Below are 17,192 nucleotides of genomic sequence, written 5' to 3' on the forward strand. Positions count from 1 at the left end.
AATATTAACCTTTTGCGGTCGTATTTAACTTGGGCATGGGTATCGTACTGGTCGGAATTATTTTCCATTAAAAAAGCAGTGATACATGCAAGATTATGAAAAATAATTTTTTTAAATTTATTTTGTGAACTTTATTTTGTGCGAAATCTTTCGAAACAATCTCCAAAAGTGAATCATATGAAGTATAATTGATATATAATTTTATTTTTTATTATCCGTTGAATATGAGACACTTTTGCCATTAAAGCAATAAATGTATAATTGATACCAGCAATGTGTATCCGAAAAGATCAGAGCTTTTAAATTTTAACAAAGTTTATTTTACAGATTATTAAGATAACATACGACACTTATGCAAACAATTACTCTGCTCTTTAAAAACAACTACTTCAACATAATTCAAACCATACTCAGATAATGATTTCAGCGAAATGGTCAAAAGTTTAATCCGTTTATTTTTACAGGCTCAGTTACATAAGTTTAATGGAGCCAAACTCTTAACTATATTTCAACTAGCATATATCAACATGTTGTTTCCTTAATTCTATGGTTAATGAAATAGGAAACCGATTACTCGCGGTCGACTCGAGTTTAGAAGGGTGACACATTTTCATTAGGAAAAGGATGGGATGTTAGGAGATGTGTGTTTACAGTCGCACTCACATTCACATTCACATTCTCATTCACACTGACACTTCACACTCTATTCTTAAAACTTTCCTTACATCTATATGTATTTACAATTTAACTTATTCTAATGTTAGTAGGAAGGGAACCGATAGCTCGCGAAGGACGAAAAGGAGGGGAAAAGGATGTATGAACAATCACACTCGAAGATCGATAGCTTTAAGGAAAACATATATTTGGGACATGTAATCAAGGTCTAACCGAGCCAACACATCTCTCACTGGCACATTGGACTGCTTTCCTCCAGCCCGAAGGGAGTTTTCTAAATTCGATCTGGCGACAAGATACAACTCGCACGACCAAACAACGTGTTCGATGTCGTGATAACCATGGCCACAACCGCAGAGATTGCTGTCGGCAAGATTAAAACGAAAAAGCAGCGCGTCTAACTTGTGATAGTTTTCACCTTAGATGAACAAAGATTTTGTCGCTTGAGACACTTATACGATTATTCAAATAACATGAGACATTTATGCAAACAGTAGTTCTGATATTTCTGAAGAATCTTTTCCATCACACCAAAGTGTTACAATGGCTAAATTCTGTTATAATTTTTTGTCCCACATTTATATGCATTTAACGCACTGTGAGTTATTTTGTGTGGGTGACCACTTTGTTTGATACTTAGTACCGTTTTCTATTACTCGTAGGAGCGCCGTATTGATTCGTGAACAGGTTCATTAGACATTGAGCTTCGTTTAAAAAAAGCATAAACTGATACTTGGTCGCGTAAAATTTAAGATTAGCATGGGTTCTTGCTGTGGTGGCTGAGAGCAGACAAACGACCACAAATAGTTAATACCATATACAGTGGTAGACATTCGTTTAGCCGCACCTTATTTTTCCTCAATATGTTTAAAAATAAGTCAATTCTTTGTTCAGTTTTGCTCATAAAAGACGATTATTGTTTATTTTCATCGAATTCATTGTATAAAAACAGTAACAATTCATTTTTTTTATTTTCAAAATAATTCAAATATGTGAAATTAGGGTAGTTTAGCCGCATCTTCATATTTCAATAAAAAAAAGTGCGGCAAATTTCGAGTTCAATCGGTAGCTAATATTTAGCATGTCCACCTCCATTTCGGATCACTTTAAAAATTTGATTTGGCATCGAAATCAGACAGCTTTTTAAGTGTTGTCATATCGATTAGAGCCCAACACTCCTGAATTACTGCCTTGAGGCTGGAAATGTTGTCAAATTGTCATCCGTTTGCATAGACCATCTCGGCCAATATTCTCCATAGGTTCTCTATGGGATTGCAATCGACTGCAAGCAGGTCATTCAAGAAGTGGAATTTCCTTCTCAGCAAACCAAGCCTTCGATTGCATGAAAACGTGGATCTAAATATGCATTATCCTGCTGAAAAATGATATCCTCAGTAGCGTTATTCTCAATATGGCTAATCAAAACGTGCTCCAGCAACTCAAGATACTTTTCGGAGTTCATTCGGATGAAATTGAAACAAATGGGAAGCTTGCTGTGATAGAAAAAGGCTCCCCACACCATCAAACTTCCGCTCCCAAAGTTTCGCTTCAATCTCACGACATTCCGCTGACTTAAATCGTGCCAATAGCAACTGTAACAGTCCGGGTCATCCAAATTAAACTTTTTTTAGTCGGAAAACACAACATTTCGCCATTCTAGTTTCCATTCCATGTATTGCCGGGCGAAATTTAGACGGTTCTGCTTATGAGTGGCGGTCAGTTTCGGCCTTTCTTGAAGTTTCTTCCACTTGATGTTTGGTGACTCGTTCAAGATGCGCGTAATATGTCTCTTCGCCACAGGAACATCCAAATATGCCTTAATTTGTGAGCAGGACAATCGTTTCTTGGTTGCTTCGTGTCTTATTATACCTGTAAGACACAAAGTAACTTTGGTGTTTCCTTTTGTAGGTTGTTCTATTCCATATTTCGGGCCCATTTTCAAGAAATTACGTACCACTTTCCCAGATCGACCAATTTTATTGCGGTCGAGCTATTAGAAAACTTTTCTTCTTTGAACATCTTTATTATTCTCCGTTCTTCCTCCGATAATTGATTACCTTTAAATTATACGTGATTCCATTCCTTTATATTATACGTGAATCACTAATCTGACCAACTTCTTACGTTGCAAATCTAATATTTATCGTGTAAATTGAATACTCCGAAGTAATTTTTCAGAAAAACATAGATACTCGGTAATTATACGAAAACCTGATTTTTATGCTCTGCGGCTAAACGTATGTTTCGGGAAAAAACGACGTTTGAATGTTTGTATCCACCGATGACGCCTTGTGCATCTGTGAGTGAGACGCGCATCCTTTCAATAAAAGTGACTAAAATATACTACCGTTACAGCAAATAAGTATCCCGATAGAATGAACATTCCTAATTGTTTTATAAGTATTACAATTTTTTTTTCGAGTGTGGCTAAATGAATGTCTATCACTGTAAAGGGTGTGTCACATCAAATTGCATCACGGAAAAAACGCTGTAGAAATTTAATTTTTAGGAATTATATCTTCAGCTTTCGCTTATAATCAGATAAGAGTGTATAGATCACGTTGGCCATGCTTCACTGTCAATTTTTCGTAAATTTGGAAAAATGTCGTCGAACGAAAAAGAGCGTCGTGAATTAATCCTGCGCACTCATTTCGAGAATCCGGAGTTGTCACATCGGGACATCGGTAAGATGCTGGGAATCGTCCAATCCACGGTCAGCAGAGTACTAAAACGATACTTCGAGAACCTAACCATCGACCGGAAGGTGAAGAATGGCAAAAATGGATGCTCCGTCAGTGAAAAAGATCACAAGCGTGTAGTTAAGCAGTTTAGACGTGATCCGATAAGTTCGATCCGGGATGTCGCCAATAAGCTGAATTTGTTTTCATTCGTCCAGCGGACCAAGCAGCGGGAGGGCCTGCGTACATACAAGGTTCAGAAGGCTCCTAACCGCGACGAAAGGCAAAACATGGTGGGGAAGACGCGAGCCCGGAAGCTGTACACCGAAATGCTGACGAAGCCTCATTGCCTGGTAATGGACGACGAAACCTACGTCAAAGCGGACTTTCGTCAGCTGCCGGGCCTGTTGTTCTTCTCCGCAGAGAACAAATTCAGCGTTCCGGAGGAAATTTGCAAGCAGAAACTATCCAAGTTTGCCAAAAAGTACATGGTGAGGCAAGCGATCTGCTCTTGCGGAAAGCGGAGCGCCCCCTTCGTGATGACCGGCACGGTAAACAGGCAGGTTTACCTTAAGGAGTGCCTACAGAAGCGCTTACTACCACTATTGAAGCAGCACGAGGGCCCGACCATCTTCTGGCCGGATCTCGCTTCGTGCCACTATTCAAAGGACGTGTTGGAGTGGTATGAAGCCAACGGGGTCACCTTCGTGCCAAAGGAAATGAACTCGCCCAACGCGCCGGAGCTTCGCCCAATAGAGAAATATTGGGCGATTATGAAGCAGGCCCTCCGGAAGAACTCAAAAGTTGTCAAATCGGAGGCGGACTTCAAGAGAAAATGGATTTCTGTTTAAAAAAAACTACAACCTGACGTTGTATAGAACCTTATGGACGGGGTAAAGAGGAAGGTGCGAGCATACGGGCTTGGGCTCGAAGTATGAATAAAAAGAAAATGCCAAAAGTTGTTTAATAGTTTTTATTTTACTGTCTAAAATTTTCAAAAGGATCGGTCTACTGGGCGAATTTCTACAGCGTTTTTTCCGTGATGTAATTTGATGTGACACACCCTTTAGTATTGGGTTCGTATGAAATCCGTATAAGATCCATGAAATTCGATACATCAGGTTTTTCGTGTTAATTAGTATGGTCGATCTTTGATTTCTGGGCGATGCTACGACTGTTAACATGCCTTTAATGACATGACTGTTTTAATAATATCTGTTTTTATTCCACAGTTTCGTTTTCGTCCTTATGGTATTTCTTGATGAACGACGCAACTTCCGGCAGGCACTTCGTACTGTAAATTTCCCCGTTCATGACCAGTCCTGAACTAAAGAAGAGCGGCTTTGACATCCCCTTCTCGCTGATTATCAGCCACAGCAGCATCTTCCTGGGGAACTTGGTGTGTGAAATAAACTTCACTTCGGAGCACACTTCTTTCGTGCGGGAAGTAAAATACGAAGTGCCCTGCCAGTCGTTGCCATCCAGGGTGAGATATGTCTCGTCGTCCATCACCACCGCCACGTCGCGATTCGCCGGGAAAATCGACTTGACCATCTTATTCAGCCGCTGCCACGGCGTCATTCACTTCCTGACATGCGTGTTCATGTTCGCCTGGTACTTTTTCACTTTTTGGTGGAACTCCCGGCCAAGCGTACGCAGCGATGTAGCCATTTTTCCCTCGATCTTCCTTTTCAGCATCCTTTAGAGCTTCTTATCGTTCAGAGTCGTCGGCCGTCCGGAACAGGGCTTTCTTCGATGCTCTGATTGTTGTACAATAGTGCCAAGATGTTGTGGATGCCGAAACGGGCGTATTCGGCGTCTACAAGGTGGCGCACGATGTCCGTTTTCGTCGCGGCGGGGTACCGTTCTTTGATCGCGCATACTTCTGAACGGAGTAGCTTCACTGTTTCCGCCATCACGGATAGAGTTCGACTGATAGAGCTGTCAATTTTTTTCTGTTGACTCATGGGTTACTATGATTGATGCTGCATGGTTTGTTTCGTCAGTGCGGGTGAAGGTAAACCCATGACAAATCGGCAATTTTTGTCCATTTTTTTTTTAAGCAAACGTTATAGTAGCTTATCGGTTTCCAATCTTCATCCATACGCATTAACAAAAATCTCGCCAGACCCTCTTGAGATGCGTCTGTATGGAGTTTCAAATCACGATTCGGATTAAACAACACTAAGATTGGTCACTCAGTGAGTTGTTCACTTATTATTTTTAATTGCTGTGCAACGTGAGAACTTCACGACACTTATAAGACGCGAGTTATGCCTTGTCTCGCGTCGCGTCTTATAAGTGCAGTGAGTTGTTTTTTCAGCTTTTCGAACGCGTCAGTCTTATCCCTTTTCCACTCAAACTTGACATCTTTTGTCAACAGCGAGGATAATGGAGTTGCAACCACACTAAACTGCGGAATAAATCTCCGGACAAATCTCCAAAAAATTGTTGCACTTGCAGCACACTTTCCTTCACGAGAATATCCTAAACGCCTTTTGTTCTAATAGTTCCAGGTCGGATTCCATTCTTCAACACTTCGAAACCGAGAAAAGCGACGGACAACCTAAAGAAGTTTTCTTTACATTAATGGTAAATCCACTCTCCTTAAGCACTCCAAGCATTTTTTTTTCTTTCAGTATTTATCTCTTCCTCGCCTATTTTCGAGTATGGTACTTGACTGGCCAGAGTGAACATTTTACGGTTTTTTTCTCGGCCGTACTTTCACAACCATCTGATTATCAACTGAACCAAGCGAAACTCTACCTTGCCTTTACGGTTCACCATTATAGTCCCATCCGAGTTTAGTATATCTCTACCTACTGTGACGACAACGACGAACTACATTCAGCTTTACAAGTACTTCAGTTTCATCGAGTCTCACCACCGTTTTTGATATTTGATCCACTTTTACATTTACTTTAAAGGAATGGCGGAATGTATTCTATTGACGGAAGAGGGCTGGAAAATAATAAATTTGTTCAAAGAACAAACATTGGTCGATCTGAGAAAGTGGTACGGAATTTCTTTGAATAGTGCCAGAAATATGGGATATAACGACCAACAAATGGGAACACCAAAGCATCTTGAACGAGTCACCAAACACAATTTGGAAGAAACTTCAAGGGAAGCCGAAACTGACCGCCACCCATAAGCAGAACCATCTCATTTTCGCCCGGCAATACATGGAATGGAAACTAGAATGGAGAAATGTTTATTTTCCGGCGAAAAAAGTTCAATTTGGATGGTCCGGAGTGTTAGTTTCGCACTGAGATGTTTCACGGGTTCGCATTCAGGTTCACCAATACAAATATACTGCATTGTCAAGTTCAGAGTATTGTTTTGGAAAATCTAAAAATAATGACTATGAAAATGGAAAACCTGCTTTTGCTTTTGTATTATTGGAATCGTAATCCAATTCGGATTCTGGTTTTGAAGAGTATATTCGCGTTGACGGCATTAAGCTTTGTGTGCTTTCATTGAGAGGCGAAAATAATTATGAATTTTCAGATGAAATGAACATCCTTTTAAAATCAAAATTATGAATGAAAATTTACTTTAACGTATCGAATATTTATATCACGTGATGACATAAGAGGTTTTTTCTGAAATTGCTAAAGCACATTGAACGAAAACTGTGTCTGATGATGATTTTATATTATATTAGTAATTATTTGTGGAACAAACAGGAAATGCCTCGACAAATGGTTAAGTGAGTGTCAGGACTACATGTGTTTGGTAATCAAACAATATTAAGCAGAAATTTTCATTCAAACTTTTATATTTTTCAACTGCACTTGGCCCTTCTGATCTGATAGAGAAAAAAATACCTCCCAAGCACAAATATCGCCACCAGACGTCGACACTGCAAATTTGTCATCGCAAATATAAACAAATCAGACTATATAACGCACACCAACAAACCGCCGCATTCGTGAACCTGAAAACATTTTTTTTATTACGTAGCCTGTGTGGCACTAACTCAGCTTTAAAAACGAATTCGCTATAAGTCAACGGCATGTCGTGAGAATGAAGCGAAACTTTGGGGCGGAAGTTTGACAGTGTGGGGAGCCGTTTCCTATCACAGCAAGCTTCCCATTTGTTTCATTTGTTTCCGAACGAACTCCGAAAAGTATCTTCAATTACTGGAGGACGTTTTGATTTTTTGGTAATAACGCTACCGAGGATATCGTTTTTTCAGCAGGAAAATGCATAGATCCACGTTTCCAAGCAATCGAAGGCATGGTTTGGCGAGAAGGACATTCCGCTTCTTGAATGACCTGCTTGCAGTCGATTGCAATCCCATACAGAACCTATGGAGAATCTTGGCCGAGATGGTCTATGCAAACGGATGACAATTTGACAACATTTCCAGCCACTGCCTTGAGTGTTTCAGGAGTGTTGGGCTATAATCAATATGGCAACACTTCAAAAGCTGTCTGACTCGATGCCAAATCGAGTTTTCAAAGTGATCCGAAATTGAGGTGAACATACTAAATATAAGCTACCGATTGGACTCGAAATTTGCCGCACAACTTTTCTTTTATTGAAATTTTAGTATGCGGCTAAACGAATGTCCACCCTGATTCCACATATTTGAATTACTTAGAAAACAAAAAGTCAATTTATACTTTTTTTTAGAATGAATTCGATGAAAATAAACAATAATCGTCATTTATGAACAAAACTGTACAAATAATTGACTTATTTTAAAAAATATTGAGGAAAAAATAGGTTGCGGCTAAGCGAATGTCTACCACTGTAGCACGCGACCACCTTCTTCTTTTTTATTTCTGACACATATACTCCAATCAGATCTGTCGGAGTGAGTGCTGTTCATACTCTCCATCCATTTCAATCACAGTTAAAATCGATTAACTCTCCCACAGTCTCAATTCGACCACCCAATTACACTCGGGATTTAGACGCGAACTCACCGAATCCAGCCATTACGTATTTGACTATTACCCCTTCATCGAATCCAGCTATTTTCCCTAAAGCCACTTAAGAGTAGACATACTTCTCGATTGTTTCATCTCCTAGCTTTTGATGAACAAGCATCTGCATGGGAATGGTACACGAGCCGATGGATAAGCTCTTGCTAACTTTGCCGAAAACAGTGTCCATGTAGCTACATCATTTTGCACACCAGTCCACCACAACCTAGTGGAGCCTTCCAAATTCAAACGAGCAGTATGTAATTTAGTCGGCTCATCCCATCCGTAATGTTCAGCGATGCTTTCGATCTCCTCCATCCATTCTTCTGTAGAAAGACATGTGACTTGTTTTCGGATTTCGGATAACTCGCGCAACTCTCGAAAATCTGACCGCCAGTGTAACGCCCTCGCATGCCTACTGTTAGTCAGTGTTAAGCGTTGCTGCAACCAAGGCGCCTTTATATATACCAGGTGAAACAATCATATGAAATGCACTTTTAGCCATATTGGAATTGCTGTCGGTATTGTTTACAAACAGCTGCCGGCGACTCTCTACTGCCACGACGCTTATTCGAACGATGCCTACTATGTTCGGCTTTCGCGAATTTATGTGAAAAAGAAGAGATGATTTTGTACAAATTTATCCCCATCCAGTTCATTCACTACTCTCGCAAATGCAAAAATGGCGTATCCTAGCAATAACAAAACAAACAACCCTCGCTCCACAAACCGTAATCCTCTTCTTATTGAAGTGATGATGTTGTTTCACTTGTTATACATTTATACAAGCGCCTTGGCTGCAACTGTGTAATTTCAGCTACTTTAGCGGCCAACTCTTCTAGTAGTCGAGCGGTTGTGTCCCATTCACCCGAAACACGTTACCCGAAGCACATTTCCCCGAATGTTACACATACCCGAATGACATTCACCCGAATATAACAAATACCCGAATGCAACAAATACTCGAATGGAGATTTACTCGAATGCGACGAATACCCGAATGCAACGTTTACCCGAATGTAAGAAATATTCTAATTCGGCATATACCCGAATGGACAATTTCCTGAATGCAACGTTTACCCGAATGTGACAAATACCCGAATGCGACAATTACCCGAAAGCATCATTTACCCGAATGAAAAAGGAAAAAATCCGACAAATCAGATTATGAAGATTATTTGTCGAATCTCTCTGTCGAATCGAATTGTAATGAGGAAATTCGAAGAAGATGTTGAAGACTTCACTGTGTCATTTTTAGAAATTAGTGTAGGCACAATTGACATGCCGTCTTCTTTCCTTTCCGTATTGTTCTTTAAGGCCAAGAGATCATTGGAGTATTCCGAAAATTAAGCAAGTAACTTTAACATAAAAAATTAAAATGACAATGTTAAAAGAATAGATAAGAAAAAAAAGATGGTACTTATGTATTTACCACCGCAGTATATGTCTATCATGTTTTTATTATTTTTTTTTATTAATCCGTTTATTTTTACAGGCTCAGTTACATGATTTTAAAGGAGCCAAACTCTTCACTATATCTCTACTAGCATATATTAATATGTTTCCTTAATTCTATGGTTAATAAAATAGGAAACCGATTACTCACGGTCGACTCCTGATTTCATTATTGATGAAATTTATTCTGAGGTCAATGTAATGGGGGCGAAGTCCCCATTTAACGAGGATAAGAAACCGAAGCAGCACCAAGCCGTTGCCCGGTTTGTTTGAAACATAGGAGACAATCCTTTAGTTAGGTCCCACCGAGCGTTAGCGAGCGTAGGACGGGATACGTTTACCTGGTACATAACGTTTGCCCGGTTAATTATGCATGTCATGCATTTTGATTGCCTAATTGCAAACGTGATGCACCAAATAAACGTATGCCGAACTGAAGGATCGCGTCCTATGTTTCAAACAAACCGGGCTACCGGTGGAACAAAGGTTTGCTTGCGAGAGGCCACCGCTTCGGACGGCGGATCGGCGGCCAACACGGATTGCGTCACTTCGACAGCTTGAGGCCACCTCGGTTCCTTATTCTCGTTAGATGGGGACTTCACCCCCATTGCAGTGATTTCAGAATAAATATTATTGCGAAAATATAAATTCACAATTAAAATTGCACTTCAGTGCCATAATACGTATGTACCAAAATTGTCAGCTTTCTTTTAAGCAAACGGGCTGCGTCATCCATATGAACGGATAACTGCATTCTTTCATTTCACATCATTAGGTCTGATCAATGAGCGGTGAAAACGAAATTATTTATATGGAAGATTATAATCATTTCGTTTTCACCGTGAGGTTGACGTTCGTGATCAGGCCCATTATTTTTGATTTCTTTCATTATTTTGAAAATGATTTCATTCAACGCCACTATTTCTCAAATTGCACTACCCACGAGCATACTTTTTGAATGGAAATGAAAACTGATCAGACATAAATATATAGATGCTTCCTAATAATAAAATTTACGTATTATTCGAATACGTGCTTCTTTCGGGTAAGTGTCGCATTCGGGTAATTGTTGCATTCGGGTAAATGTCGCATTCGGTTAATTGTCAGTTCGGGTAGATATTACATTCGGGTGGCTGTCGCATTCGAGTATTTGTTACATTTGGGTGAGTGGAATTTGGGTGAATGTCTTTAGGGTTAGTGGGTTTCGGGTAAATGTGGCACAATCAGTCGAGCAGCCTCCTCCTGTTCATCTGGGGTTTTCATCATCTTTTCTGTTCTTCATGCAGTTCGTACATTGAATTTCTGGTCGTGGTGAATCTGAACTTCTTGGATCATTAATTATCAGGACACACAATTTAGAGTTTGATCTTCGGCAACTGCATGCACACCCATGCGGTCCTTTTGCGACTCCTTCAACTGTCTACGAAACGTATTTTACTCGCGCGTCTGTATATCCCGTCTACAGATTTTTTTTTCTTTCAGTATTTATCTCTTCCTCGCCTATTTTCGAGTATGGTACTTGACTGGCCAGAGTGAACATTTTCCGGTTTTTTTCCTCGGCCGTACTTCCACAACCATCTGATTATCAACTGAACCAAGCGAAACTCTACCTTGCCTTTACGGTTCACCATTATAGTCCCATCCGAGTTTAGTATATCTCTACCTACTGTGACGACAACGACAACTGCATGCACACCCATGCGGTCCTTTTGCGACTCCTTCAACTGTCTACGAAACGTATTTTACTCGCGCGTCTGTATATCCCGTCTACAGATTGTAAACTTAGTCTGTACTCGGGTTCTGGCCAATATCCGCTATTGGCCCGCCGGAATGGACACCTTGTCCAAGTTTCGTGATAAATATGTGGTATGTGATAAAAAATATCTGAATACCTAAATACCTTATAAGAGGAAATCGTACTATCGCGGTTTGGTGTGTGTTGTACTCAGCTACTCGGTCGCCCGGTAGCACCAACTTCCAATACTCATTTACACCAGTATATCCTTTTTACTTCCAATTGGTCTTCTTAAGTTGATACGATTTATATAAGAGAATTCAAAACAAAATAAAAACCGGTAAGATACGGTAAGCAGTATGAATTTGTGTTTAGGACCATGTTAGTCGGACGGGCGAGATCACAGACCACATTTTTAATATTAGGCTGTCAAAAAAGTCCTGCGGTATTTCCGCGAGGTGTCGTTGTAAGCGCGTAGTTCTAGTTGTATTCATTGTATCGAGTCATACTATAGCTTGTTGGAAAGGTATTTTTGCGCGCTATAATATAGTCCTTGACAGTGTTTTGTTTGGTTAAGTCGTTCGTGAGTTATAGTGTCGCAAATATGGAGCAGAATAAAGAGAAAATCCGACATATTTTACAGTACTACTATGACAAAGGCAAAAATGCATCTCAAGCTGCCAATAAAATTTATGCAGTTAATGGACCCGATACAGTTTCCATTTCCACCGTACAACGAAGGTTTCAACGTTTTCGTTCTGGTGTAGAGGTCGTCGAAGATGCGCCACGCTCCGGAAGGCCTGTCGTCGAAAATTGCGACAAAATCGCTGAATTAGCAGAGAGAGACCGGCATAGTAGCAGCCGTAGCATCGGCCAAGAGCTGGGGATAAGTCATCAAACCGTTATTAACCATTTGAAGAAGCTTGGATTCACAAAGAAGCTCGATGTATGGGTGCCACACACGTTGACGCAAAAAAACATCTTTGACCGTATCGACGCATGTGAATCGCTGCTGAATCGCAACAAAATCGACCCGTTTCTGAAGCGGATGGTGACTGGCGATGAAAAGTGGGTCACTTACGACAACGTGAAGCGCAAACGGTCGTGGTCGAAGCCCGCTGAAGCGGCTCAGACGGTGGCCAAGCCCTCATTAACGGACAGGAAGGTTCTGCTGTGTGTTTGGTGGGATTGTCAAGGAATAATCTATTATGAGCTGCTTCCCTATAGCCAAACGCTCAATTCGGACCTGTACTGCCAACAACTGGACCGCTTGAAGGTAGCACTCATGAAGAAGAGGCCATCTTTGATAAACAGAGGCCGCATTGTCTTCCATCAGGACAACGCCAGGCCACACACTTCTTTGGTGACGCGCCAGAAGCTCCGGGAGCTCAGATGGGAGGTTCTTTTGCATCCGCCGTATAGTCCGGACCTTGCACCAAGTAACTACCACCTGTTTTATTCCATGGCGAACGAGCTAGGTAGTCAGAAGTTAGCCACAAAAGAGGCCAGTGAAAATTGGCTATCCGAGTTTTTTGCCAATAAGGAAGCGAGCTTCTATAACAGGGGTATTATGAAGTTGGCATCTCGTTGAGAACAAGTCATCGAACAAAACGGCGCATATTTGACTTAAAACAGATGATTGTAACTAATTTTATGAACAAATGAAAATTAAAAAAAATACCGCAGGACTTGTTTGACAGCCTAATATTTCACATCCTAGCCTAATCTCCGCGAATCCTAATACAAGCGATTAAGCTAAATGCGAAAAGATTTTTTCAACTTTTTTATGGCACTGATCCAATGACCATTGTGAAAACTTTTCATTCGTTCATACGTTCTTATATTTCGTAACATTCTCTAGTTGGCAATCGATCTCGCGCCACTCATTTTATTATGTTATTCCGAAACACTTTCGTTCGTTGTTTCCCACACTCAATCAGGTAATGGAACACGGCATGAAAATTCAATTCAATTTCCGGCGCTGCCATGTTGAGTAAATATCACTTCAGACACAATTATGGCTCCGAGTGCGTCAAGGTCGATTGATTCTGGAGCGTTGTGTTTTCATGGACCATTTAAAGTGCCTGCTGCAACGGAGAGACAGACACGGAAGATGCACCGTTGCCGGGCTGCACCCCGATGGGGTTTTCTTACTGCTGCATCTGGAAAACTTGTCCGTTTGTGGCACCATGCCCTGCTGTTTGGAAGTAGATTCGCCTCTAAGAGAAAATTAGTTGCAAAAAACGAGTACTTTGGCAGTGTGTTGTGCGGCTGCTTTTAATGTGCACATTTGGAATATTGGCTCCACTGCGGCTGCTGCAGGTGGCGGCGGCGGCGGTGGCGGCTGCGACGGGGGTGGTGGTAGTGTTGGTGCTAACGCTGCATAATTCCTCGATGCGATTATGTTCTGCTAGAAGAACTCTGCCAAAATTGAATTCGGAATGATAATCACTAAAGGGTGTGTCACATCAAATTGCAACACGGAAAAAACGCTGTAGAAATTCGCCCAGTAGACCGATCCTCTTGAAAATTTTAGACAGTAAAATAAAAACTATTAAACAACTTTTGGCATTTTCTTTTTATTCATACTTCGAGCCCAAGCCCGTATGCTCGCACCTTCCTCTTTACCCCGTCCATAAGGTTCTGTACAACGTCAGGTTGTAGTTTTTTTGAACAGAAATCCATTTTCTCTTGAAGTCCGCCTCCGATTTGACAACTTTTGGGTTCTTCCGGAGGGCCTGCTTCATAATCGCCCAATATTTCTCTATTGGGCGAAGCTCCGGCGCGTTGGGCGGGTTCATTTCCTTTGGCACGAAGGTGACCCCGTTGGCTTCGTATCACTCCAACACGTCCTTTGAATAGTGGCACGAAGCGAGATCCGGCCAGATGATGGTCGGGCCCTCGTGCTGCTTCAATAGTGGTAGTAAGCGCTTCTGTAGGCACTCCTTAAGGTAAACCTGCCCGTTTACCGTGCCGGTCATCACGAAGGGGGCGCTCCGCTTACCGCAAGAGCAGATCGCTTGCCACACCATGTACTTTTTGACAAACTTGGATAGTTTCTGTTTGCGAATCTTCTCCGGAACGCTGAATTTGTCCTCTGCGGAGAAGAACAACAGGCCCGGCAGCTGACGAAAGTCCGCTTTGACGTAGGTTTCGTCGTCCATTACCAGGCAATGCGGCTTCGTCAGCATTTCGGTGTACAGCTTCCGGGCTCGCGTCTTCCCCACCATGTTTTGCCTTTCGTCGCGGTTAGGAGCCTTCTGAACCTTGTATGTACGAAGGCCCTCCCGCTGCTTGGTCCACTGGACGAATGAACTTGACAAATTCAGCTTATTGGCGACATCCCGGACCGAACTTCTCGGATCACGTCTAAACTGCTTAACTACACGCTTGTGATCTTTTTCACTGACGGAGCATCCATTTTTGCCGTTCTTCACCTTCCGGTCGATGGTTAGGTTCTCGAAGTATCGTTTTAGTACTCTGCTGACCGTGGATTGGACGATTCCCAGCATCTTACCGATGTCCCGATGTGACAACTCCGGATTCTCGAAATGAGTGCACAAGATTAATTCACGACGCTCTTTTTCGTTCGACGACATTTTTCCAAATTTACGAAAAATTGACAGTGAAGCATGGCCAACGTGATCTATACACTCTTATCTGATTATAAGCGAAAGCTGAAGATATAATTCCTAAAAATTAAATTTCTACAGCGTTTTTTCCGTGATGCAATTTGATGTGACACACCCTTTAAAGACCACTCCGTGTGTTCTCATTAGCTGCGTTACGTGACGTGCTCTGCAAACCGTGCTGAACATATTATATCCAATTGGAGCTAGGTGTAGAGTGTACAGACTTGCCAGGCTCTAACCAGCGGACATCGTGGGCGTGACGTCGCAATGGCAAACGAAAAATTTGCATGAAATTTGCGTGCGAGTTTAGTCTATAAAAGTTAGGAATTCTTGACGGGGTCTTGCGAACGCTGTGATTGCTTTTGGAAGAAATCAACACGTACGAATGAGATTGAGGCACGAGCCCTTGTCAATAACTTACAGCAACTTTCAGGTAGTTATTAATATTATAATTCTGACATTTTCCGCACGTAGGCCAGCATATTCTTTCAGCACTCGCTCGGAAATTGTTTTCATTTGACATTACAGTCACGTGCCCAGTGGCAGACGAATGCCAAAAAGTTGCCCAAACAGTTCCGAGCATTTTTACTCTCCAACTATCAGCACTTTAATTGCGAATGCAATGAATTATGGACTCCACAGGACATGTATTCTCACACCCGTCTGCCCTCATACCTCCAATGTGCGCTCTTCATATGGCACTAGTTTAAATTAGTGCTGCCACTCGAGCCCCTACAATCGATTACATCAATAATTTCGGTACAATTGAATCCGCAGCAGTGCTGGTAGATAGTTAGTTCGAGGTTTGGATTATTTGCGTGATGGTGAGTATAATTACCTGTCGGTTCCTCCTGCCAGATAGTATACGACCGAGAAGATCGCATACAGCACACCGATGCCGGTTGTCCAGTAGGCATGGTTTAGCCTGATCGGGTGTCCCACGATGGTCAAATCGATTAGCATTATGACGGAATTGAGCACGTGCACCATGAGATTTACCACGTCCACGCGATGAACATCTGCAACGAGAACGAGAAGAGTGGACATGAGAAACGAGACGATACGAATGGTAATGTTCCAGATAACTGTAGGCGAGACCGTGGACCGGGATTTTCGGGGAATCAGTTGAATAATTATTTATTCGGAAATCAGTCGAGTACAAATTCCGACCAGGTTTGGAATAAAATGGTATCGCCACAAGCGGCGAGCGTTGTAAATTGATTCGCTGCTTGGAAGCTCTACTTTTTGCCAATAATGAGAACTGCGATTGAAGGCATTTGTGTTTGGGAACAGGAGAAATATTGAGAGTTAGTTTGTTATAATATTTTCTCATTCGGAAGGGTTGAGTGAAGCAGAAACTTTCATCTATTTCCAACCCAATAGTTGAAAGGTGATTCTTCATACATAACATGGAAGTTCGTATGAAGGAGTTCGAAAAAAGTTGTTCTTTGCTGGCTATATTGGTAGAAAAATCAGAAATTGCAGAAATGGCAGAAATTGTGATACATTAAATAAAGTTCGTATCAATTGGCACTGGCATTGTTTGGAAAAAGAACTACAACTACGAGGCAACGAGAGAGGAAATATAAGTTTTTCAACCGTGTATGGGAGAGTGGCCCAAACCGACTCCCATGAATTTCAGGAATAATATTGAATTTTCAGTAGTGTCCAATAAATGATGTTACAACGCTGACAAATTGGTTGTATGGTGACATTTTCTCCTGCTAAATTGAATCGACCGATTGCCTTCATGAATATGACAGGAATTTGATAAGTGGCTTTTGTTGGCCATACTGTTCGAGCATGCCAAAAAATGCTTCTGTTTTCGTTTCCGTTTTTCTCCCTTGTTACACGTATAAACCAATATCAATGTTAAACAGTTACTATACAATTCAATGATGAAGTCGTCATAAAAGAAGTATTTTAGGTGTTTTACAATTTAAGGAATCGGTTTAGGACTATCCTTCTGGTTTAGATCCGTTTTTCAAAAACCCCAATTTAATCAAAAAAAGATTTTTCAAGACATGAAGAAAAGCTTGTCAACAGTTTATAATTTTTCAAAAAGATGGACACTACAAGA

At 41.3% G+C, this 17,192-nt stretch overlaps 1 protein-coding gene across 6 annotated transcripts in view; it reads right to left on the bottom strand.

Annotated features, from left to right (window-relative positions):
- Positions 1-17,192, bottom strand: part of LOC129775305 (protein rolling stone) — a 239,195-nt gene that overhangs the window by 14,540 nt on the left and 207,463 nt on the right. For all 6 annotated transcript variants that reach the window (XR_008742922.1, XR_008742924.1, XR_008742923.1 and 3 more), the window contains exon 6: positions 15,951-16,131. Coding sequence is in view for 1 of the 6 variants with exons in the window: in XM_055779885.1 (XP_055635860.1) it covers positions 15,951-16,131 (181 nt within the window). In the remaining 5 variants the exon portion in view is untranslated. The remainder of the gene's footprint in view (positions 1-15,950; positions 16,132-17,192) is intronic.

The sequence above is a fragment of the Toxorhynchites rutilus genome, chromosome 3, assembly GCF_029784135.1.
Source record: "Toxorhynchites rutilus septentrionalis strain SRP chromosome 3, ASM2978413v1, whole genome shotgun sequence".
NCBI classification, from domain to species: Eukaryota; Metazoa; Arthropoda; class Insecta; order Diptera; family Culicidae; genus Toxorhynchites; species Toxorhynchites rutilus.